We start from the raw sequence: 24440 nt of genomic DNA, 5'->3' as shown, positions 1-24440 counted from the left end.
ATTTTGGGTTCGAATCCGAGAGCACGGTATCCAAGTTTAAATAAAGAAGAAGAAAACGGTGTTATGTTCGCTACGCTATAAGGTGGGCGCGTGAAATTAGAAAGTTTCAAGTCGCAGTCGTGCAACGACGGCTAAGAAATGTACAAAAAAGCGTGATGCACGTGCAAAGTTGTTGTTTTGCTAATATAAACCTAATGCTTATTTTCCGTTCTCGTTGCTGTCGCAGCGGTCGTTGCTATTTTGCTACAATGGTAACGTGACGGCACACTTCTCCTCTCGAGTATTTGCGCTAAAAACTCTTGTAAATGACTGGATAGTAAATTAAATATACAATATATGCGGATTCTTACAGTTTTCTGAGGTTGCGAAGTCCCCTAAAGGAGTGCCTTGTGAGACGTTTGATTGAGTTGTTTGCAAGCGATCTGCAGAGAAAACAAGACAAAATGAATTAAGCCCAAGTTAAACTTACAATACATAAGCTTAATAATTACAAGATAAAACCGCGAAGTTCAAACCTAAACGTTAAAAGCAAATCGCGTGAACATCTTTCTAACGAGAAGAGAATTACTGGAAGTCCAAACTCAAACATTCGTTAAACTCCATGACATGAGAGTATGAATCAAACACTCGGTTTTTTCGCCCAACAGATAAAATAATTATGGTCGAGAGGAAGGAGGGGAAACACTAGCTAGCGTGTGTCAGTTGTTTTCACAAACTCTCGCGTGCGCAGCTCAGTTGCTTGCTTTTATCTGAGAAAAAAGGTAGAATCATTCGTAGTTCAGAGCATGTAGACATATACTTACAGATATCGAAGTGAAGTAAAATTTTCAAAAGTTCCAGGTGGAATTTTGGTAATGCCTTCTGACGATAGATCACTGGAAGTCAACAAAACGAATATATTAGTTGCGAAAAGGGGTACCTATAAAAACTATAACAAACGCATCCTCGGAGACCCAGGGGCAGATAGTGGGGGCGAGGAAAAGTCTAAACGGGCGGAAAAATAAGGCACGAAGAAAGGTAAAGAACGGCTCTTCTGGCCGTTCTTTACTTTTCTTTTCTGCCATATTTTCCCGCCCGTTTAGACTTTCCCTCGCCCCCACTATCTGTCCCTGGGTCCCCGAGAATGTAAGAAAACGTAAAGCTACTTGCAAACGGATGCAACAACTCCCTACCATTTTGGGACTTATGGTGCATCGCGGGAAGGATACAACCCATAAAATCTTGTACCCTTGTGAAACGGCGTGGAAGAGCTGTGCAAACGGATTCAACATTGTTGTGCTACGCTTCGACGATCACCAAACAAAATAAATGTTTGGCGTTGTTGTCTCCAAAGTTTGACCGGTTAGAAACTTTGCGCAACAACTCCCAACAACATGCAACAAAATACGACAGGGTGTACAAACGGGCGTAACGTGTAGCATCTATCAATGTTGGGAGTCGTTAGCCAACAATGTTGCGTCCGTTTGCAACGGTCTTAATGATTAGCAAACTGGACCGTCATGGTCAAGTTGTGTTGTTGTTTGTTTCTAGATTCAACGACCGTTTTTAGTCATACATTTCTTGAAAAGAAACGAACGAAAAATGAGTAATAACGTTATCATGATGATAATCCTAGCAAACTAAATAGTGAGCCCTTATTTCACCGGCCACTGCTGGACGTATCGAGGGAAAGATGGCGGATGAGGGACGCACTCTGATTTCGATCTATATTAAACGGGGACAAAAGTCCGGAAAAGGCTGGGCTTGCATCAACATTATTGAGCCGATTGGCCATTTGCACATTTCCCGTAATACACCTTTTTTGCTCCCCAAAATTCTGCATAGGCGTGATCTTAAATTACTCCTAGGACGACTGTGATACCCAGGAGAAACTAAAAACAAAGGTTATCTTGTTATGCAAAATTTGGGCAGGGGGAGGGGGGAGGGATAAAGGAGGTGTATTATGGCAGACGTACAAATGTTGAATTGGCCAATCAGGACTTCTAAACAGCATCTACTCACCCAACTAAAAAAGCAAAAAAGCAATGACACTAGAATCAAGCATGAGCGGAAAAAGACACAAGAAGAAAAGACGGACTCATGCAAGCCTTGTGGTTTATTGATGACACGAAAACTGATCAACAGAAATGACGGAAGTACGAACTCTGTCCTGTTTATAAACTATCGATTTCTCTGATTTTCCTTTCCCCCAGATTTATTATAACATCCATATATATTTATTGAAAGCTCTTGTAAAAGGTTTATGGTTCTACCCATAACAATCTCGTTTAGAAATTGGCCATATGCCCATTTAAACTTTAATTAAAACTGACCCAGACCATATCTATTTTCTAATTATAGTGGTACCTAAATAAAGCTTATTAATTTGTATTTATTAAAAGCTTTCCTTGTATGAGTATACGCTCTATTCCAAAAAAATTAAAAAAGCTTCACTCTTCCCTATTTTTTTTTTTCAAGAAGCTCGATTCACACGGGAATGTTTCGACTTTAAGCACTGGGGGAAAGGACGAAACACACGGAGGTTTGTCAAAATATTATTTTAAGGTCAAAGCTGGCTCTTTGCATTAACTCAAAAAAATAAACAGCCGCCACCAAAAGTCAAGCCTTTTTTATCTTTTTAGGATTGTTTGTTTGGTTTCCCGCTGGAGTTAAGTGAAAACGCAATTCATTTTGTGTGAATCAGTGATTCAGATACCGTATATCGAATGTCTAGCGGGGCTTTACAGCAAACAAAACAAGGAAGCACGGAAGAAATGCAACACATCGTTTCAAAACAAAAATAATAAAACAGGATTTTTACTCCATCTGTATCGAAATTTTAATTTCACTTTTTTTACAGAAACAAATCAAATTCTAAGACAGGGAAATTTTAAGGAGAGGTTTAAAGAGCTTTTTGTTCGGTAGTTTATCTCCTACATTTAAAATTTTCGGAGCACAGCTCGGATGCCCCCGTTGAAGCATGTCTTGGAAAGAATAATCACCTTCAGATGCTGTTTTTGCCCACCCACAAACGAAAACCACATTTGTCAAATCAAATACAGAACTATAAGTCAGCAAATCATGGTTTCTAATGTAGTTATTCGAGGCCGGCATTAATGTAACAGGAACCTTGGCGAAAAACTAAAAAAAGTAGCTAAGCTTCTTTTTCGACCGTAACAAATGAAGTTAGGTTGTTTTTCTCTGTTCACGAATTATTAATGAAAAAGTCGGAAAAACAAATCTGTTATGTACTTAAATTACTCTTTCAACTCAAATGTTATTTAGACTTATCTTAAAGAACATAACTTGCTCAAACTTGCGGTAGGTCATTTTGTAAGTTGGGTGATTAAATCACATTGTTACTGAGCCCAGTTCTAACCAACATCAAATCCGAATTATCAAAAGATCAACTATGATAGAGAGAAATAGACCCTCTCTTCAGGGTACTTACAGTCTGGTGATATTTGCAGGTAATATTTCCTTCAAGATGGTTAAATCCCGTACTTTGCATCGAATCGTTTCCCCACATTTGCACTGCTTTGGGCACTCAAAGCCCCAACAACGGCTGATCACAACGAATACGAAAAACAAAACCAGGGGTCCCTTCATCTTTGCGTGCCTCGCCAGCGACGTTAAACCTGATTGGAAAACAAAACCAACAGAAACTCGTTTAAAAACACCGTGCCAAAACAATCGCGTGAGATTATGACAGTCAGATAACAAGTAAATATGAGTGACGGTAATAACTCATATTAACCTGATAAAGAAATGATAAGCGTTTTGAACAGATCCCACAGCCGGTAACGACATCAAAATCAACCGTTCCGATCGCGTTATCAATTAATTTTGTTTAACTGGCAACTTTCAAAACACACTCTCCGAACATAACACCCTTTTCCCGCGAATTTTGGTTTTCGTGACAAAGACGTTGTATGGTATCATTATACGTGTGTTGCATACGAGATATATCAGACAAGTATTGTCGTATAATACTGTGTTTATTTTAAGGGCTGATATTGACACGGCGCCATCTAAAGACAGCTGACTACAGAGTGACCAATACGTCCACATTAAAAAATTAAAAGAATACTGCCACACTGTCTAATGCGATTGAAGGAGTCTAAAGAAGAAATAAATTACTGCTAGAGCGCTTCTAACTAGAGAAAATTTATCTGTTACAAATGATCGGACCTAAGATATTAATTTCTTGTTTTAACAAAGTACTGCTTGCGTGGCGTCTGGGAGATTTAAGTAAAAAAAATGGAAATCCGTCAAAAACCTTTACAGAAACTAAGGAGCACACGTACAAGAGATGAAATGCCTTCCGACCAGTTATTTAAGGTCATAAAATTAGCAAATTAAAAATTATCTCAATCTTTGTCCGTCACGAAGTAATTATGGTAAAATGTAACCAAGAATTGCAGTATCTAAATACCTTTAATCATATGCAAATAGACTGCTAAGGTCGCTAAAACACGATGCAGTTTTAGTACTATTTGGAAAATCCACTATACAAAAAAGCCCGATTTCTGATCAAAGAAAATTCTCTCTTGCAAAATTTTAACCTGGTTTTCTCCCTTAAGTCCTAAAATCCATGTTGAGGAAATTGATACAAGTCATAACTGCAAATCGTATATTCTTACTAGTAAATTAAGTTTATCGCAAAAAAACATGTTTAATTAATTCTTGTTTTAAGTTTCTCTCTGATTTGGTTCTGTTCAATATCACTGTAAAAATATGGCGAACTGGATTACAAAGTGTAGCCGAAAATCTTTTCGCAAAAATACACCTTCTTTGAACACGATGCTAGTGAATCGCAAAATGTACAGCTGAATGTAGTCTCCCGAAATTTGTAACATATAATTGATACATAATTGAACATTCTTCTCTCTAGGCGCTGGACCATAGTTTCTATGATAATAGTAATAATAATAATGGAAACTTTATTAGTGTTTTTGAATGTACAATTGTAAATCTCGCTACGTATAGTTAATGATAATAATAATAGTAATACAATAATAAGAATATCTGTTTCAATTTCACAAAAAGTTTAGGGGAAAAACTGAGCTCTCGCTTATCACCTTCATATATAGACCAATGTTCTGTCCGATTAGCCTAAATTAACATACTGGGAGACAGTAATTTCTGTAAAGTGGACGTTAAAATAACCTTACATGACCCACGTTGAACTCCGTGAGCCTAAAGTGGCAGCCGGGAACTGTCAAGCAACTTCTAAACTTTTTGTAACATTTCGCGAAGTTCCTAGCACTGAGTGGCCACAGTGTTATTAACACTGAAATAATTTGCAGTTTGGTTCAGATTAAACCATCATTTAAAAAACGTTCCGCCTGACTCGTAGAGATAAAAACGATAATTCAATTACACGGATATTTAGGACAATTTTTCGCAAAGCTGGGCACTAATCAGGCATTAAAAACTGCTATATCGGTTGCATTGAAAATTTGCAGTTTTTGATATCGTTCCAAGTAGGAAAACGGATAGCCTGCGAAACAGAAGACTAGAAAACAATGGTCTTTTCTTACGCCTAAAATCACTGCTACTAATTCGCGACACGCCGAAAAGTGTAGATTTTCGCATGCGAAGCACGCGAGTGCGCAACCGCTACGGATGTGTGCAATCGGTAGTAAAACAGCGGCTTTCAAGCGGACTTGAGCTCCAAACACAATTGACTCGGCGTGAACGCACTTAAAATCCGCCGGAAGCAAGGTTAGGAAAGCACATGGATTAATTGCTACTGATAAAAGGGAAAGCGGGATTTTTTTGTGTGTCGGCTCCCAACACTCTATAATTATTTTGCGCCAAGCCTTTCAGTATTCCCTAAAAAGTTTTTAAAAGCAACGATAGCGGCGGCCAGTTTCATAGCATACCTTGCACGTGTTGCATGCCTATATATTTTGACAAAAGCTATATTTAATGTTGTATCTTCAGACACATCTCGAACTGACAAACTAAATAAATGGCGTCGTCTAGATCGTTGAACGTCTTTCTCGTTATCATTAAAAAAAGTGTATCACGTACGCAAAAAAGAAAACTAAATTGCAAGTCAGTGCTCACCTTTTCATTCCAGTAGAGTCGCTTTACAAGGATGTGCTTTTGAATTTTAAGTGTCACCTTCATGCAATTACATAAACGGTTCTGTTCCGCAGAGTGTTCAGCTTAGGAAATTAGTCTTTTTTTAGTACAAGACAGAAATGCCCACGTAGATTTAAGGATTCCAAGAAAACCTAGGCCCGCTTGTATAATCACTTGGGAAGAAATTCCTTCGTTGGCTGCTCCTTATAATCTGGTAGCTACCCAACATTGTCATTTCCAAACGTATAGCACTGTATTTACCGATCTTTGCTCAAATTAAGTAGCTTGGAAGCGAGACTGTTTACCTTTTTGAGTCGACCTTTTAAGAGCACTTAACCCTTGATACCGGCATTCCCAATTTTAGAATCAAGAATCAGTGAATTCTAGTGTTTTGGTTTATGGATCTTGAAAATCCAACGAGTTGACCATTTAAGTGAAACGTGTTACGCAGTACTATTGCAAACGGCCATTAACTTTTCAGCATTAAACAAATAAAATTTGGATCTTTCTAGTAATGTGAAACAGTTGACAACATTTTTTTTAATATTTTGATTTTCCTAAAGTGTAACCACAGCGATACAGTTAGCTACATGAACATGCGTGCTGTTGATGGTGCGTGGGTGTTTCTTGGTGCCTCTGAGACCACCTTTCTGTTCTCTATGCTATTAGCGTAAAGCATTTTCGTGGCAATGCCATCGAGTTCTTAACAACAGCACTTACCCTAACTCTGGTCAGATCTGCGATGGTTATCAGTTAAAGTCAACAACAGGGAACTGCTGTTCGAAAAACCGCACGCGATGCAGGTCTCTGTTATTTTTTCGGATGATTATAACGATTATTTTTACTGATAGGGTTTTTTGGTCTGAAAATCAACAAAAATCGTGGTTTTAATTTAATTCGGGTCGTTAAGTTACTGAGAAACAAGACATAGTCCGCAGAATTTTAACTAATCTTTGATTAATCTAATTGACTAATTAATGGTGCACATATTCTAATCACGATTTTATTGAGCAGAAACAATGCAACTTCTGTCATGTCTAAATCGATTTAGCAAGCACTTGTTCTAACCTAATGTCTAATCGCTTCAATAAGTTATATTTAGAACAAGCAAACTTTAATAGCTTAACGCATTCCTATTTGGGAAAAGATCGTAAAATACTCGTTAGTGGCCGAGGATTTGCACACTCTCATCTGAAAGTGGACGGGGTACATCACTTAAGAAAAGGACAAATTGAAATGAAAATTAATAGAAAAAATGCAGCGGACAAACAAATGACGCTATTAAAGAAAACTGCCAGACTAGTTTTATTACTTTGAATGGTTACACTTAAGAGTACAAGTGGGGCATCTTGTACAGAGTTAAGTCTTTTTCACTCGTGCGACTGCTAGAAAGAATTGAACAGCAATCTTCAAATTAAGAATTTCGAATTCAGTTACTGGCTTAAGGTTAGTATATTTCTCAACATTTATGGAGAGAAAAAAGACAAGTTCACCGTAATATTAAGGTCCGGGGGACCTCTCAGCTAAGCATCCTTTTTACGTAGGCTTCCGTCATTTTTCATTTAATGCAACTTCGTATACTGTGTTGTTTGAGTAAAAAGTCTTTTGGAGCACCAGTGTAAAGCAAATCGGCTCTGAAATTATATACTATGTGTGCGTGTTGTTACCCCACAAGCAGTTTAGGAGGGCAGTGCGATCTCCTACTACCCTAGCCATTTGACGGTTTAGTACTCTTAACCCCAGCCGTTAAGAAAACACCTTTCCTTATCGCTGTTGTTGCTAGTGTAAGCCGCGTAAAGAGAGGTCAATTTTTTTCTTCTGTGTGAAAGCCCGTTCATAAAAACAGCAAAAGCAAAGGCAGAAAATTGGAAACGGATTAGACTCGATTTCGTTAAAGTTAAGACTTAAGGGCTGCTAATTTTGAAAACGTGCAGGCAAGACTAGCTGTGACCTGACCCGAAAATTGAGAACAGGTAAATTTTGCGGTTTTTTTTTCTTTTTGCTTTACAGTCGAACGTCGATATAACGAAGTGCCAAGGAACTGGCAAAATTTGTTTGCCATAATACGACGTTTCGTTATATCGAGGTACTTTTTCATATAATTTACTATTACTGGGGTCAAGAAAATCGTTCGTTATACCGAGGACTCCGTTATATAGCGGTTCGTTATATCAAGGTTCCACTGTAATCGATATGATAATAAAAATAGCAAGCACTAATTCTTTCAGGACAACCAACCACAGTATAGCTTTTTCCCTTTTTTTATACAAAATATAACCGTTATATTATGAATCCCTGTCTCCTGAACTCGATTGAAGTCGTATTTTCGTCTTTGTAAGGATACTGAGATATTGGACTATGCATTTTAGGACACAGAATCACCATATAGATCTAAGTCGACTACTGAATAGAAGAAGGAAATTTCACTAACCCTTTTTTCAATAATATCAGGAACAAAGAATCTTTAAGATCGCTTTCCAGCTTTTAAATTTGTTACAATCGGAATGGCAACAGCGGCATAAGTTAATACAGCTTTCTTCCGCGTGCGCATAACAATGTTATAATACTATATTGCAATTGCACCAAGTTGAAAACCCATACTACATTGCCCGGAAAGTACTTCAGTACTTAGCGCGAAAACCCAATCAAAATAGCGCATATAATGAATCGTCACGTACTCGCAATCAAGATTTTTACTTCACTTTACATTGACGTCACTTATCAATTTGGCGTGAAAAGGTATTAACTGATAAAAACTCGCGCCTAAGGATTACAGGACATAAGCAAAAAAAGGACGTTGAAAAAACATGACTCAGTCAAACAAATATTTAAACGCAGTACCACACCTTAAAATTGGCAATCCCTGTCTATATCTGTCTTATCTAAGAGAACACAAATAATTCATGTTTGTTTGCAAACATCACGAGGTACATCACAAGGAATTCAATGTTCCAAAAAACGCGTCGAACTTCAGTTGCTGTGATATTTTTCCTTGTCTTAAAATTGATGACACAAAAGTTTCGAGATCAGAATGGTACCTTCCTTTCACAATGGCATAGATGTGCAAAATATTTTCAGCATTAAAAAGTGAGATTAATTATATATACGACCTTTCACTGACCAATTATTAACATCGGTAGATGGAGTGCAACACTGATCTATTGTTTTCCCAAGACATTCAACTTTGAAAAGTTTGGGGGCAAACTGACGTACAATAGGAATTTTCTTTTTCATAATCTGTCTTAATCTTGACTAATTTTAGCTGTCCATGTTTTCTAGAAGGCTTCCTTGCATAGTTATAGCGCTTTACTGGGCCAATATGTTGCATTTGAGAGGATTCTTGGTGCCTAACACCACTTGGGCTTGTCTACCAGCATCTTAAACCTAACAACGAGCCCAGCGTTGGCCGTCAACAAAAGATAAACTAAAGGATGAAGGAATGAAAACAAATTATATAAGAGTTAGAAATCTCAGTTATGTACTCTGACTGGATTTAATGTTCTTAAGTCATTGACTCGGCTAGACGATAACTTACAGAACAACTTAGCAAGACATTTTTAACTTTAGTGGACTCTGCACTTCGGGGGTTAAAAATGTATATTCCGGAAGGGATAAAACCTCTTTTTTCGTTTGTATCCTGCAAAAGTAAAAAAATATCAAGTTGATTGAATAAATAGTACTTCCGTCTGATATATAAAAAGGCTTGACCATTAGTTAAGCATCCCGTTGATCAATTTTCAAGCGTGATTTCATCTACAGAGTCAAAAAATGCAATACCACAATGATGACAGCACTGATCAATAGGTGTCGTAATTGAATGGTCAAACGTAAGGATTTTATTCGCAAACGTAGAAGTTAGAGACTTGGCACAACATCCTTAACAGTGACATAGGAACATACTGGTTAGTGACTTTCATTTGAATAATGTCTACAACTCCAAAATTTCATCCACAGACTCAAGACTTCTTTAATACCCTTGTAAAATGAAAAAGATGATAGCTGCGATTCAATGCTTATATGAAGAGCATTTTCCTTGAAGCTAAAAGTGACAAAAATCAAGAGCAATCGGAAATGGTAAAGAAGATATGATTACTCACTTAATTGTCTCCTAGATTGTAGCACACAGAAAATTTGCGTCGTAAACTTTTGGAGGCATTTTCACTTAAAATGTCTTTTTTTACCTGATAAAATCGCAAAATGTCAAAAGTACAGTGTACAAGTGTCAGAAATTTTCATCTGCTTATTAATCCCCATTGATGTATTTAGTTTGTTTTATCAAGTTAAGTAGCTTCTTCACTGTAAACCTTAGTTGCTTTAGCCCACGCAGAATTTTTCATGTTATTCAGTACTGATGTTATAGATATAGGCGATCATGTTAAAAAAAATAAACTGATCTCGTCGACAAACAAAAAAGATTCTTTTGGCTGTTGAATTGGCCAAAAAAGTCGTTATTACAAAGAACTTGTATCCCCTTTCTCTCTAATTTCGTAAATGAATCACTTAGGAAGTTTTTTCTATTGAACTCAGTCTGTGAACTCAGTGATTTGCCGGAACGAAACAGAATTAAAACCTGTTAATGTAAAAAAAACGTTCTTCACGCTAGAGTCTTTGAAAAGAAAGCCATCTGTTTCTAGGGAGTGCCGGCTAGAAACTTATAATGTTCAGTTGCTAGATTTTTACATGACAAATAATGTGGCGTTTTTCATCATTCGGCAAATTTTGAAATTTAAGTATGCCAGGCTTGTGAAGTATTCGTTTCTCGAACTTTCCACACAGTCTTTTCACGTTTTTTTTTTTTCAACTTTTGATATGGACAAGTGAGGGAAATTGGAAAATCCGTCGACACAACTGAAAAGAGAGTCTTCAGATTAGTAAAACTGCTTAGTTAGAAAGTAATTTATTCAAAACTACTAGAAGAAGATGAGCTCTTTAAAGTTGCGAAATTTTACAGACGTTTGTAAGGTGGTGGTGGGGGGAGGGAGGGTCCAAACTTACCCCCCACCATGAAAACGTCTGTAAATTTTCCCTAAGTTTGCAGAGCTATATATCTACGCTCGCCTGAGACGTATCACTTTCAAATTTGGCAATTTTGCTAATATGAAGGCGCTCTTTCCAACGGATTTCAACAGATTTTCCCTTACTTGTCCCTCATGTCAAAACTTGAAGAAAAAAAAACCGTGAAAAGGTCTATTCTTTTCAAGTTCTGCAAGCGCTGACTGATTGTTTGCCTTTGTTGTAACTACATCAACCTCAAGCCTCATTCCTGAAAATTTGATTTGATGATTAAAATATCAGTCATTATGGCAGCCGTACTTACAGGCTACTCAAACTAAGATGCCGAAAATGTCATATGAATGGTCAAACAACTGCGCCTCTCAATAACGAATTGTTCAAGAACTTTCAAGGCCGCGAGTTAAACGCACTCCATTCGGTTGTCAGCTCGGTTCGTTTTGATTCAGATTGAAACTGTAAGCCGTCTATGTAGCAAATAACTTGTTTCCTCTTGTCAATGAGCTATTGCCAGTTCGCCTTGCAACTCTCTTTCGCTTATGTAAGGGAATACAAATTCCGGAATCCAAGAAATTTTCTGCTTGTGGAATCCTGAATCCTAAATTCCTGCTTGTGGAATCCACAATCCTGAGCTTTCAATTGGAATCTGGAATACAGCTCAAGGAATCCGGAATCCCACTAAAAATTAGAATCCGGAATCCAAGTTCCCCAATACCTCGAGTCCGCAATCCACGACGTGGAATCCTGAATACAAGACTTTCTTGAGTGATCTCTTACCGGCGACAGAAAGACTGCAAGCTGTTTTTCATGCTACAAGTGTAGCTGGCAAGGTAGGCTGGAAAGACCCCAAGTTCCCTACCCACCCACTTGAAAGGTCAGCTCTTTCGCAAATTCGATAATGAGTAGTATCCACTTGAGCCGATTGTGCTTAAAAAAATCCTTTAACAAGTCAGATTTGTTTTTTAAGCGCGTTTATTGTCACTTTCTCGTCTTTCTAGCTATGCAGGTATTTGTCGAGGTTTATAGGAAGGCATTTCATAAGTTAAAGATGTTAGTTTGCAGGCGTAAACTATGTATGAGTGAGATGCAAGAAACTGATTTGGCGTTTCCGTTTGACAGAATGTAACTGTGTTTAATTAATTTTTTTGTAAAAAAACAACGTTTTTCGGGTTACGATGAAAAAAATAATGAACAAGTTGTTTGAAATTTGAGGAGAACGTATAGTGCGCGCAAACACTGGCAGATCTCAAAAAGACACGAACACTTTCTATGACGCTGTTTATTAATGAACTGAGTACACTAACCACTATGTTCAATTCCTTCCTTTTTGTCTTGGCACATTGTCCTTTCAAATTTTAGTAAGGCCTGAGCACTCCATTTAGATAAATGCCTTATTTTTACGTTTGCTTTAAGGAAAATAAGAACAAAACCCTCCTGAGTCCGCATCATGATGAGCACGGAGTCAAATTAAGCGGCACTGTCTAAATATTTGTGCGCGGGTTGAAACAACCCAAATTAAAAGGTCAGATCAGTCCTTATCCTTAAATTGGTTTTTCTTTCATGGGGAGGTTTGTGGTCATGATATAATGCAGATGTGTTAAACATCAGTTAATTCTGGATTTGTTCAATTACATAACAACAGTGTAAGAGCCACTACAGTGCAGTCATAGACAACCCTCTTCGTTCAAGAGGCGAACAGCGTAGTTCAAACTTTTGACTAACTTATTGTTATATCTGACCATTCAAATAAGCTCACATAAGCTCTGACAAGCTCTTCTTTTGAGTGGTACTATTTGTTGGTCATGAACATGATTGCATTAAACTTTTGGATCTTTTTGCTTTTTCGCTGATTGTAATATTTCGGGGTTTTTTCGGGCTTTCCCTTTGTTAAAAGGATATATAGATTTAACTATTCCTTCCCCCTTTTCTCCCTCCCTTCCCTATATCATACAAAACTTGGTTTTTCCAGGTTCTAAGAGGAAACGAGCTCGAAATAAAACTTGAGTTGGTTTGTTTCCTTTAAGCCGTCCATACCTGACGAATCTGGGACAAACGAGCCAAATCGCGTCGGTTAAAGCGTGATAACCAATCTGACCTTCGGTTTTTGAGTCCACTGCACATGACTGCATATATAACCGCTTTGTCTCCAGTTTATCATCTAGTTTCTAGCGTTTCTTGAACCGTCGGTGAACCACATCCGGTTAAAACAATATGTCAATATATACGCAGCAAAATAAGATGTGCCGGTGCACACCAAAAGGCCGCTCAGTTTCATAACTTATGCGGCTCATCTGTTCTTGGGAAAAACTGAACAACAGCAAAGGAATTTTTCGACTTCCTATGAAATACCGCACAGTATTTCTAGTTAATTTGTATTAAGAGCTCTAATTTATCGAGATATTTCACAACGTGGTGGGAAATGTTATTTCAATCTACAGTCTTATTAGAAAAACTTTTCATGTTAGTTTTCGATGTTTTGATCTTTTTGTTGTAATCGGCTTACGAACATGGAATTAAGATATATTTTCAGATATCATATCGGGCTTTGTGACCGGGAAACAACTTCTTTTTGTCTTTGATAAGTAGGAGCATACATTTTCTTATATCAAATGTTTTTTTTTTGTCACAAAAATGATCGATGAAGTTTGGGAATGTAGCAAATGTTAGCGATTACTTAAAGTCCTTTATTCCACATGGCTTAAAATTAAAAGTGGCTCCTATAAAATGGAAAACTTCAATGTATTTCCTTTGCGGTAAACCAAGCTTATGGAAATCCTTGTGTACAAGTTTAAACCGCGGAAAGATAAATAAGCACAAAGGCAAATTTAATTTCTTTCTGAAATAGAGGAAATCGAGCATTTCCTAACTCTTATAAGAGGGAAGCAAATCTACCATATACTTTTGCAGTTTGTTGTGAAAACGTTAAATAACTTCAGGGTAGGTTAAAGAAATTAAAATAAAATTTTACGCCCTGCGCTTGATATAAAATTGGAATCGAACTATTGACCCACGCCAAGTCAGAAGGGCTCGCAAATTTAATTAACGGATAACTTTGATGTAACAGGAATATACGCGGAAATACTGAGACAAAAGGAGCTATGTTCCGTCCTTGATTTTTTAAGAGAGATCTAGACACTTGGGCGCTTAATTCAATTTCCCTTAAACAAGGATAAACGACGACGGGACTATTAAATGTATTTCATGAAGGGGAGATTGACCTTAAACAGGCTGTAGAGTGAGATGAAAACGTATTTGACCTTTCGATAAAATTTTACATGGTTTAAGGCTACGAAACGGGAGAAAACTAACTTAGGTTCCCTTAATTATGACAATTGTATGTATTTCATGGATGGACTGATAAAGTAAGAGATACATTTGCTTAAAAAAGCAACATTTCGTTAGTACTTTGTTACAAAAAAGACGCGCTTTCTCACTTAACAGTTCTAAAAGAGGAGAACTGTTCACTATGAAACTAGTAATTAATTTAAAACTCGGTCATATAAAACAGACAGAGATTATATTTGAAAACCTGTACTGACGTGACGATCCACTAAAATAGTTATTTTTAGGCTGGATCATCAACGCCCTTATCAGAATTTCATCTAGCGATAAACGAATTGAAAAGCGCGGAATGTGATTTCTATTTTTCACTGTCAAAGGCTAAAGAAAGCGGCAAAAGTGTCTAATCGATAACAAGAAGTCGGAAAGATAGCTCGGCCATGAATAAAGGTTTCTTTCACGTCTCAAAGTACTATGGAGTAGTTTTTGCTCAGCCTTTCAAGGATACTAAAACTAAGCCCACTATAAAACAAGCCACTGACCGTCAAATAGAGTATTCTGTCGCATGGCCTAAAACAACAATGACTACTTGAAATGATATATGACTTATTTCAGTTATAGCTGCGTGTGTCACAGAATTAAATCGTTATGTTGACAATATAAGTAGTCTTTCCAGTTACTGGATGGACTTCTGTTAGGGAAAATACATATACAGTCGTTTTCCGCTTAATTAGCTGCGTGCGAGCGCGGCGTGCCTGTATAATAAAACGTTTGGGATGCCCAAGTTTTGCGCATCAGAATGGCGGAATGACTTCTCACTCTGAGCTTTTTCAATGCAAACGCCTGTGCGCTTGCTTAACTAGGAGTTACTAAAATATTTTTTTGAATCGCTCCAAAAACATCACTTTCTTTGGTAAAATAATCATCCTATCCCCATTTAAAGTCGATGTAATTCAAAGTCATTACTGTTACTCGATGACAACTTAAGGTACAGCTTTCTGAATTTCTTTTTCCCAATATTGACCTTAAGTGTTAAGTTACGATGGCCTCCTAGCTTGTTCACCATTGATAAACAAAACAGAGTCGGAAAAATTCATTGACCTGGCCATTTATGTTAAAAGAAAGCCTAAAAACAAGCAATAAATCCTGTGGATTTGAGAGTTTGTCAGTTGTTGGCTGACCTCACGAAGATTTTATTGGGCGTTTACCAAATTGAAATAATGCCTTAAGAATTATTACCAATTTCATCTTTCAACGCATTATGCTAAGTATGTAAATCGCCCATGACCGTCATAAACCAGGATTTCTACAGAGTCGATTTGGGGGAGCAATCTTTATTTAAACTAGTGTGAATATGGCCCCGCTGGTAAAATAAATTCAATTGATTACCACTTCGAATAAGGGTCACAGCTCATTCAATACTGTGTATGTTATTGCCTACAAAAACACATATGTTTTCTCAATTGAGATTAATATTACTTATTTCCCTTAAACGTAGAACACACAACTGCACATCGCTTAAAAGAGAGTAACGACCTGTCAGAATCTAAGAACCGAAAACTGTACCTTCTGCAATCAACTAAACCTTAAAAACACCCAAGAGTTTCACTTTAAAATACCTTCTTCCTTCTGAAACTTTTAGCTATTGATTTTACAATTAATAAAGCTTTCAATTATTACATATTCATGAGTTTAAAACACGGAGGAAGCCAAAAGTGGGTATTAAATCCACGACAAACATTAGTTTCAAAACGGAATTGCACACTTCTAGATCTAAAAGTAGATCGTGCTTCTTCGTGGACGCATAGGACATTTTCCTTATCAAGAACAGCTTAAAAATAGCGCAATCGGCGCAGTGCTTTTGATACTGATCGTCAATGAATAGACCAATTTATTCTTGCTGTGCTTTGTGATTGAAATACACTACAACAAGATTGGACCATTATGAAGCTTGTGACCGCAAAAGTTTATATAGTGGGTTTAAAATCAAGCGCTCATAATAAGCATAACTTTTTCATTTAGCGTGCGCAAAAAGCGCTGAAAGTAAGTTACTTACCAATCTCTTAACTGATAACTCCGCTCTCACAACCCTTTTTTTGCTCCTTTGTGTCCCCACCGCAAGAAGAGACCCTGAGCCCGGTAAACTGTCAAATGCATCCAAAGTCTCCTGCATAAAAAAAGTAACAACAAGATCGCAGGCTTAGAGCTGTATTGACCGCAGAGTCATTTTTTAAAGTGAACGAAACCTGACTCTGTCAAAGTGGCAGATGTTTCTGAAGGTTGCCCCTATAAACGATTGAGGGTCAAATCAAATCTCAGGTGATTACAAGCACCGTTTCCTAAGCTGCGATTTATCCCCGAAAGGAATTCAGTTTCCTCTGCAACGGAAACAAGCTTTCCTTCTTAGCCTTACCTTTCCTGCGCGCAAAGTGCCTCCAACGCAAACTGGACCTATATCACGAATCCACGCGTGCGTTCTTTATTCCAGGCTATTACAAAGTAACGTTCGCTTTTTACCGTCGCGACGCTGCTAACTAATAAACACGTCGCATTAGCTATGCAAAAACAGACCTGATATGATTGAAAGGCGTTTCGGCGCCACATTGCAGACTGCGAGTATTTGCAAATTGTCAACAATTCTTTGTTGTTGATGTATGCGACCTCGATTGTGTTTCGCGGTGAAAAGCAAACATTGTGCGCCGAAATGGCCGAAACGCCGGTCAAAGTTTACTTTTCAAAGTGCAAAATTAATTACGTGTAGTCCACCTTAATTGTACAAGGGAAGAAATCTGATTTGGTAATTTTGATCCAGATCACTTTTAATTGTGAGTCGCTCCCTTGAGTAAATTAAATTGTTGCTGAATTGTGTCCCTTTATTCTTCAATTTTTTCTTTAATTTGCTCCAAGAGAGATTTAATTATGACACTAGTTTATTTTTTAAAACGCTCACTAGGGCGCCTTTGTTTAAAGGGCTGCAAAAAGAATATCTAGAAATATTCTTCGTACTATCTAAAATGTGAATCTGACAAGATAAATCTCACCGCGCCACCGAAAAAAATAATATCCAAATCAGTGAATTGCAAACTTTCTTAGACCAAAACCATTCTAGGAATTATACTCCGTAAAAATCTTAGAAAACCAGAAAAAGCCCTCCTGGAGGATTCCTTTGTTACAATGGAAAAAAAAAAGACTTTTGTGTGTACAGAGAATGTACATAATCAATTGACAAAATGTAACAGTTTGTACTAAACAAGAAATGAAGAAATAAACTAACTTTACTGTAGCGTCTATTTTTAAATTTGTTCTTCTGTTTTAAGATTCATTGTTTCTTTGTTCCTTTTTGCATCATGGTATCGTTTATTATGTTTCACAGAGACCCTGTCTGAAACAATGACGAACACAAATCAATATTTTGAGTTTTTCTTCGACGTTGTTGTCTAAGTTCCCAAAACATTTCCCAATACCGGAAAAGCCTTTGTAGTAAAAAGCAAACGAAGTTAGTTTGGTATTCTATAGGACCTGTTACTGTAGCCATTAGTTAGAGCGACAGCTATTTCCTGAAAGAGTTCAAATATGTACACTGATAGTGCACTCTATCACTAACAACTTAGCCTGGTTGAGCTGGTTGTACTGGACCAATGTAATCTTCATTATCTGTTCAATTCAAATCAGTGGAATTCAGCCAAAAGCCACCTTGTCAAAATTTAACTCTAAGTATTTTTGAAATAAACCTCACAATTTTGGAATATTCATACAGTGTATAATGGACAGTAAGGAAGTTTTACATAGAAGGACAGTTCGCAACTTCTAATATAGTTACAGATTTATAATGCTAACGCGCGTTCTACCTGTGCATGTCGGCCAATCAACAAGCCAAGATTACTTACCGGGACAACAGACAGTAAGGAAGGTTTACATAGAAGGACTGTTCGCAACTTCCAATATAGTTACAAATTTATAATGCTAACGCACGTTCTACCTGTGACGTACCTGTGCATGTCTGCCAGTCAACGAACCAAGGGCACTTACCGTGACTAACAAAAACGGAGCTATCTCTTAAAGTTTTAAAAATCAAATATTTGCCGTATTTTCAAAGATCTTCTGTTTCTGTTCGTGACAAGCAAACGGAAAGCTAAGAATTCACATTTCATTAATTTTAATTAGTCTTCGAAACAACTATCTAAATTTAATTGACTCAAATACGATCAGGGAATAAAGTTCTTCGCCACAGTACATGTATAGTTCCTTTATAAACCACAAACGATTTCAAGGGCCCTATTTGTTTTACATATATCGCACAGTATTTCGATAGCAAATTCTTGAAGCATCCCAGAAGGTAGTAAATTTTGATTTAGGGGCAGAGAAAAAGCCATACAGAAACAGACTGTCTTTCAGTCGTGAGTATTTTGTTCTTCACATTATAGAGACAACCTTAATTTCTTGGATGTTAGTTCTCGAAAATGGCCAAAACGTAAGGGAGAACATTCAAATGAAAGCAACTGTAATGATCTTACTTCCTTAGTACAGTCTATTTTGTTGTTCAAGCTGTTTTTAGGCTGGAAATTCTGAAGTGTGACCATTCAAAATTAACGGGGCAATACTTTACATGATGTTCATGCTGTACACATTTATACATATATACTCCACCATAATTTTTTCATATTGACTTCTGAAATAATTAAGTAACCTTCTTATTGTAACTCTGATAATGAATGCCTGGTTATTTTCACAAATTTGTTTGTTACTTCTTGTTCAGAAATGAAAACAGGCGTTTTCAGTAGTAACGGAAGTCACGTGACTGTCTTATCTATGTTTTCCCGGAGTCTAAAAATGGAAAACAGCCACAAAAAAGAATTGAATATATCCGGTAGTAAAAACAACGAATCGTTTCCTTTCACGTTTTTCTTTTTTTTTTTCAAATCATAGTTACATGCGCTGTTGATTTTATCACTCAACAATCGTGGACCTCCGAAAAAAAAGGACAGTTTGGTAAACATCTTTTGAGAAATTACCAGAAGAACTGCTGAACTGATAACGTAAAATCCGCTTGTACGTTCTGTTGTTTGTTATTACAAGAGGCAATATCCGTGAACGTGGAAGAAGAAAAACAAGTTTTAAACTCTAAGACATAACATTTGCTGGAAACAGGAAAGGAGTGTCTGTCCTGGAGGGAAAAACAACACGTTGCACATCCCATATTCATTATAGGTCTACAATATGGGAGTTTCATTCGGACAAGGAGATCTATTGAAGGAAATCATCACTATAGTCAAGGAGTCTAGAACAGTGGCTAAGTAGCTCCCACAAGATCATAATACAATCTATCAACGAATTAATTGAGAGAAAATATGTGCCTGAACTTCTGTTGAAACAAGATAAAAAATGTTTCAAAGTTAAGAAGTCGCGACATCAAAACATGCCTACCCAATTCGAAATATTAATTCACTCAGCCCATATGTCGGCTTTTAATTATACTCATTGTGATTCGTTGGTCAGTTAACCATTAACTGACGCCTCGTCAGTTGAAACGGCCTGGTTGAACAATTTTAGTTAAAAATATTTGATTTGGCTAGCGCAGACTCAGACAGTGAACTAGACTCGGAAGTTAATAACGTTTAGTTGGACCACAAGTTTTAAAAAAAGGCTTTCCAGCAATGGGAAAACAAACCAACCCAGAGGGGGTCCTTCTTTTCACGAGCACTTGTGGTGCCAGAAGCGTCTGTATTCTGTTTTGTCCCTATCGGCCACTGTAGTCGGTCGATAATAAACGAAGTGGTTTTTTTTTCTTCGTACGATGCTACAGGGTCCTGCTAACCTCGTCACCAGGGCTCTTCCTCACTTTCACCATGGGAACGAGGCTAGTTATCAGAGGCCAAGGAAAGCACGTCCAGGTTAGTGTAGACAAACTTAGTTATTTTGAGAACTTTTCAGGCTCAGTTGATAAGTAACCGAAAAACTTCTGAAGCACATACGGATGTACAGCCGTCAACGTACTTGGTGAGACTGCTACAAAAAATGAGTAAATACTTCTTCGTTATTAACTCTGGAAAATACAATTTATTACTCTGATTAACACACCCTATCCGGTAAATTAATTAGAAGACGAAACACAATATGAGTAGGCTCTTTTTCGATTTCTTTCTCCTGATTGGTTCAAAAAGTGGCGGGAGAGTTTTTAGCCAATCACCTAGAAGCCAGGTTCTCAAAACTCGATTGTAAAACTGATCCTGAAGGCGGAATCTCGCTCCCAGTTCCCCTTTTTTCATGTTTCTTTTTTTTCTTTCAAGCCAAGTCCTCATCCCGAAACCCCCTTCAGGAACCCCCTTTTATCGGAGTCTTGTCTCACACATTTTACAGTAATTGGACAGGGCATGGAAAAATCTCTCTTAATACCGTAGTCTTCACTATACATGCAAGCGATCTTAATTCTGCGAGTTCCTGACGTTAAACCTACGCGGTTCATAGCGCTCAAGCAAAACTAAATATAAATATTAAGCAACATGCAAATCATATCCTTGAAACATTTTGGAAACTTTGCTGGTTACCGGCAAAAATACTTCTGGAATGCACGCCGAAATCGCTTACCGTTTACGAACTTTACTCTCGTGGGAAAAAAAGCAGTAGATCATAACGCTTTGGTAATTTGGCCTATTCGTATTGTAAAGACAATATGATACCTCATGTAGAGAAATGTTTTAAACAAATTTCATTGTAATGATTGTTGACTACGCAACTGAGTTTTAATATGCTTAATAACTATCATCTTTCCGCGATAAGAAAGCAACGCTATTTGACTCGATAAGAATGCTCTTCTTAATTAATATTGATCGACTCCAAATCGGTTCCACTAAATAAGTTTTTGCCTTAAAGACAAGAAAAAAAAAAAATGTTTACCACCCCCCAACTCAAAGAAGTCTCCTCAATTAAGCAAAGGGCCTTATTGTAAACTGTGTCGGTTGGGATGCAAAATATTCACAGCTGCAGGCCCTTTTAGAAACTAGGCAATATATGGTTCTAAGTGTTTGAGTGCCTGGCAAGCTAAACCCAACTATATGACCAGTAATGTACTAATAAAGTAATTGTAGCCACTTAAAATAAGCTATGCGATTTAAGGACGACTGCTTGATAACTATGAGTATTGTGGTCAGAAATTCAAATACATAGGGCCACTTTATAGTACTACGCCCTATACTTAGCTTCACGGTGAAAGAAAGGCTTACCTCTGATGCATGGGCACATGGAGCTACAAAGTAAAACCTCTTCGGAAAAACTTTTTCTTTTTCTTTCAGCATTTACAGACCTTCCTGAAGAGCTAAATCGTTAGCATTTTCACCCACGCATCAAGCGACTGTTTTGATACGCGTACATGTGCCTCTTAAAAATGTAACAAATCTCAGCCAATATTCCATTTGCGTGAATGAGAATCACGCATATAACTTAAACAAAGTTTCGCCAAAGATAGTCAAGGAAATGGTTGGTCTGAGGCGTCTGACATAAAAGTTTGCGTAAACAGAAAACATTGGACATAAGAAGACACGGATAGAGAAGAAACACTTTTAAAATTAAACAAGTGTATGTAAATTACGCTTTCAGTAATGATATCGATACAGAATCAAAGACAAATAATTTTCCGAAGAAATGTAATCAATATTATTCAATATTACATTTTCCTACATATTTTTTTTTCTCAAGGAAGAGAGTTTTCAGTTTTCTAGCTTCGCGGAAACTTCTTTGCTCTCTTCAGTTTAATTATGACTCTTATGATATTCTGACAATAGTGATACAAGAAATTAAAGCTATAATGATACTTCGTATTTATTTTAGTTGTTTTTTTTTTCTTTTCATAAATGCTACTGATAATGAATGGATAAGCCAACTTTTTTAAGAGAAATGCAATAGTTATTATTTTTTGTGATTGATGGAATGAATCTCTTGGTTTCAACTTTAGCATGAATTTTGGAGTCAGTAATCAAAACTGATCGAGTGAGATCACTATAGAACTGGTGTAATTAGGCAGTTGCTATTCAAACTGTTCGTACAAGGGCCTCTATTCACGTGAGATGTTTATACGAATTCTTGTTGCTTTATATACACCCTTGAAGTTAAAAAACAGCATGAATCAAAATTGTTTTCTTGAAATAATTATAGCATCAAAGGCAAATTATACTAATCTCTAAAACTGAAACCCGCAAAATGAAAAGAAATTGTCGAAAAATACAACGTGGAAAATATATATTTAACACCTTCCCGATTAAAATGGCAAATACAGCTTTCAGATTGTTGTTCTTGTTTTTTTTTTACCTGCTGTAACAAAATTAGACCTATGGTTCTAAATCAGATGTTTAATCTTTGCACTGCGAGCTACTACGTGTAATGTTTAACTCTATTCTAGTCAGGGTATCTCAACGAAATTTTCGCAACGTCGACTGAAAACCGTTTAATAGCCTGCGAAAATTTGTTTAGAAACTTCTATTGTGTTATGTTTCGCCTTCATGCGTCGTTGCTCCCCTTAAAGGAGGATTATGGCGATGCTTCAGGTTTTTTCCTTTTCCTCTCTAGCAGACTGAAAACGAAAGAGACGGCCGAGCAAATCAGGAATTTCTACGTCGCTGTTTCGCCATTGAACGTCAAAAGCATAAAAATTTTAGTTACAAGGTCATTAGAGAATTTTGAAACTCCTACTGACTCCTGGTAGGGAAGCCTCGTTAGAAAAACAATAATTTCGTGCGAAAATAGAGCATTTGAGGGCAGACGTACGAGAAAACTCAACTGAGAGAGTTTTGAGTAAATATTATTCACGTTGCCAATTACTATTGGGCAGTGTAATCGCTCGACATGACTTTTAAAGTCTGTAATCTTCGAGTCGATTTATTAGAACCAGCGTGAGTCCTCGCACACTATTGAAGAACAAAAAGGATAGCTACAAGAGCGATATAGATTGCAGATGATTTGTCTGAGTATAAAAACTGTTGAACGAAGGAATAGCCAGCTAGAGGCAAGGCGTCAAAAGACGCGAGCCGAATAAAATCGGGCGCGTGCCAGATGGCCGTAGGAAAAAAATGTACATGATGAGCTTACCACAGGTCGCCGATTCCTTCGGGTAACCAATATTCCGTCTTTTGAGCTTCTTTGTGTTGCTAAAATCCACCTTGAAATTTGTGCACCTTCCACTCTGAACTTTCACGTGTTGGATCACCGTAGGACCTTGAAAAGAAATGCGTCCGTTTCTAAGTATTTCACTACTAAATGCTATATTATTTCACAAGTGACTCGCTCTAGTTGGTGACACAGACAATAGGCCTACGCGCAGCTTAACTATATGCAGGCTCCTTGCGCATTAAGGTTTGCGATTTGTTCGAGCTGTCATACAACAAAGAGCGGATTTTTATCCAAGACGCTCTGGGGTCTTTTCCAGTTGCGCTCTGATAAACATAGGGTCAAATCACTTTTCTTATTTAAATACAGTGCCGTTAAAATGTGCGCAAACAATAGCCCCGTGAGAGCCGTTAAAATATGGGTGTTTAGTCATGCGCTGTTGAGTTCACACAAGAAACAGCACTCGATAAGGACGTGTACAACTTGGTATATTAAGAAAAGCAAACAGGACAAACAGTATAAATTTCATTTTTCAAAAAGCGTATCCTAATATGCCAACAAAAAGAAGTTAGCATTGATTAACCCGTGAATAAAAGGTATAAGATCACTTGGAAACATACCAAATTATAGTTGTATATTGATTCTTTAAAAGAAAAGAAAGCACTTTAATGTGTCGCGTCTGTGAGAGTTTAAGAGCATTCGATAATATACTAGCTTTCTAACAAGATCCGACCCATTAATCGCCCAATACTGTAATTTTGCCACGTCAGGACTTCACGATCGACAATTTTAAGATTTCTCTGTCAGTCTTTTTTGAGCAGATAAAAGGTGATTTCAAAGTTTCTAAAAGTTTTAGTCACAGGTGATTGGAATTCACCTGTTTTAAAAAGCTCGGTACTTTGCGGGTGTTTTAAAGAACAAAGACATTTCATACAAAATGGTTTTGTTCGTTTCAGCTGGCACCAAAACTTTTGCTACATTAT

General features: G+C 37.2%; 1 protein-coding gene across 4 annotated transcripts in view; it reads right to left on the bottom strand.

The window, feature by feature from the left end:
* Window positions 1-23786, bottom strand: part of LOC140944540 (uncharacterized) — a 29387-nt gene extending 5601 nt beyond the window's left edge. The window contains exons 1-5 of one of the 4 annotated variants that reach the window (XM_073393669.1): window positions 23440-23786; window positions 16418-16528; window positions 3431-3617; window positions 804-875; window positions 351-422 (exon numbers count right to left, since the gene is read on the bottom strand). In XM_073393669.1, coding sequence (XP_073249770.1) covers window positions 351-422; window positions 804-875; window positions 3431-3588 — 302 coding nt within the window. In that variant the 5' untranslated portion in view covers window positions 3589-3617; window positions 16418-16528; window positions 23440-23786. Of the gene's footprint in view, window positions 1-350; window positions 423-803; window positions 876-3430; window positions 3618-3736; window positions 3869-6054; window positions 6304-16417; window positions 16529-16774; window positions 16901-23439 lie in introns of those variants that run through there. The other 3 variants (XM_073393675.1, XM_073393680.1, XM_073393685.1) reach the window with 3 other exon arrangements.
* Between the last annotated feature and the right edge of the window lie 654 nt (window positions 23787-24440).

The sequence above is a fragment of the Porites lutea genome, chromosome 1 (assembly GCF_958299795.1).
Source record: "Porites lutea chromosome 1, jaPorLute2.1, whole genome shotgun sequence".
NCBI lineage: Eukaryota > Metazoa > Cnidaria > Anthozoa > Scleractinia > Poritidae > Porites > Porites lutea.
The sequence above is the reverse complement of the archived record's forward strand: the minus strand, read 5'-3'. Positions and strand labels throughout refer to the sequence as shown.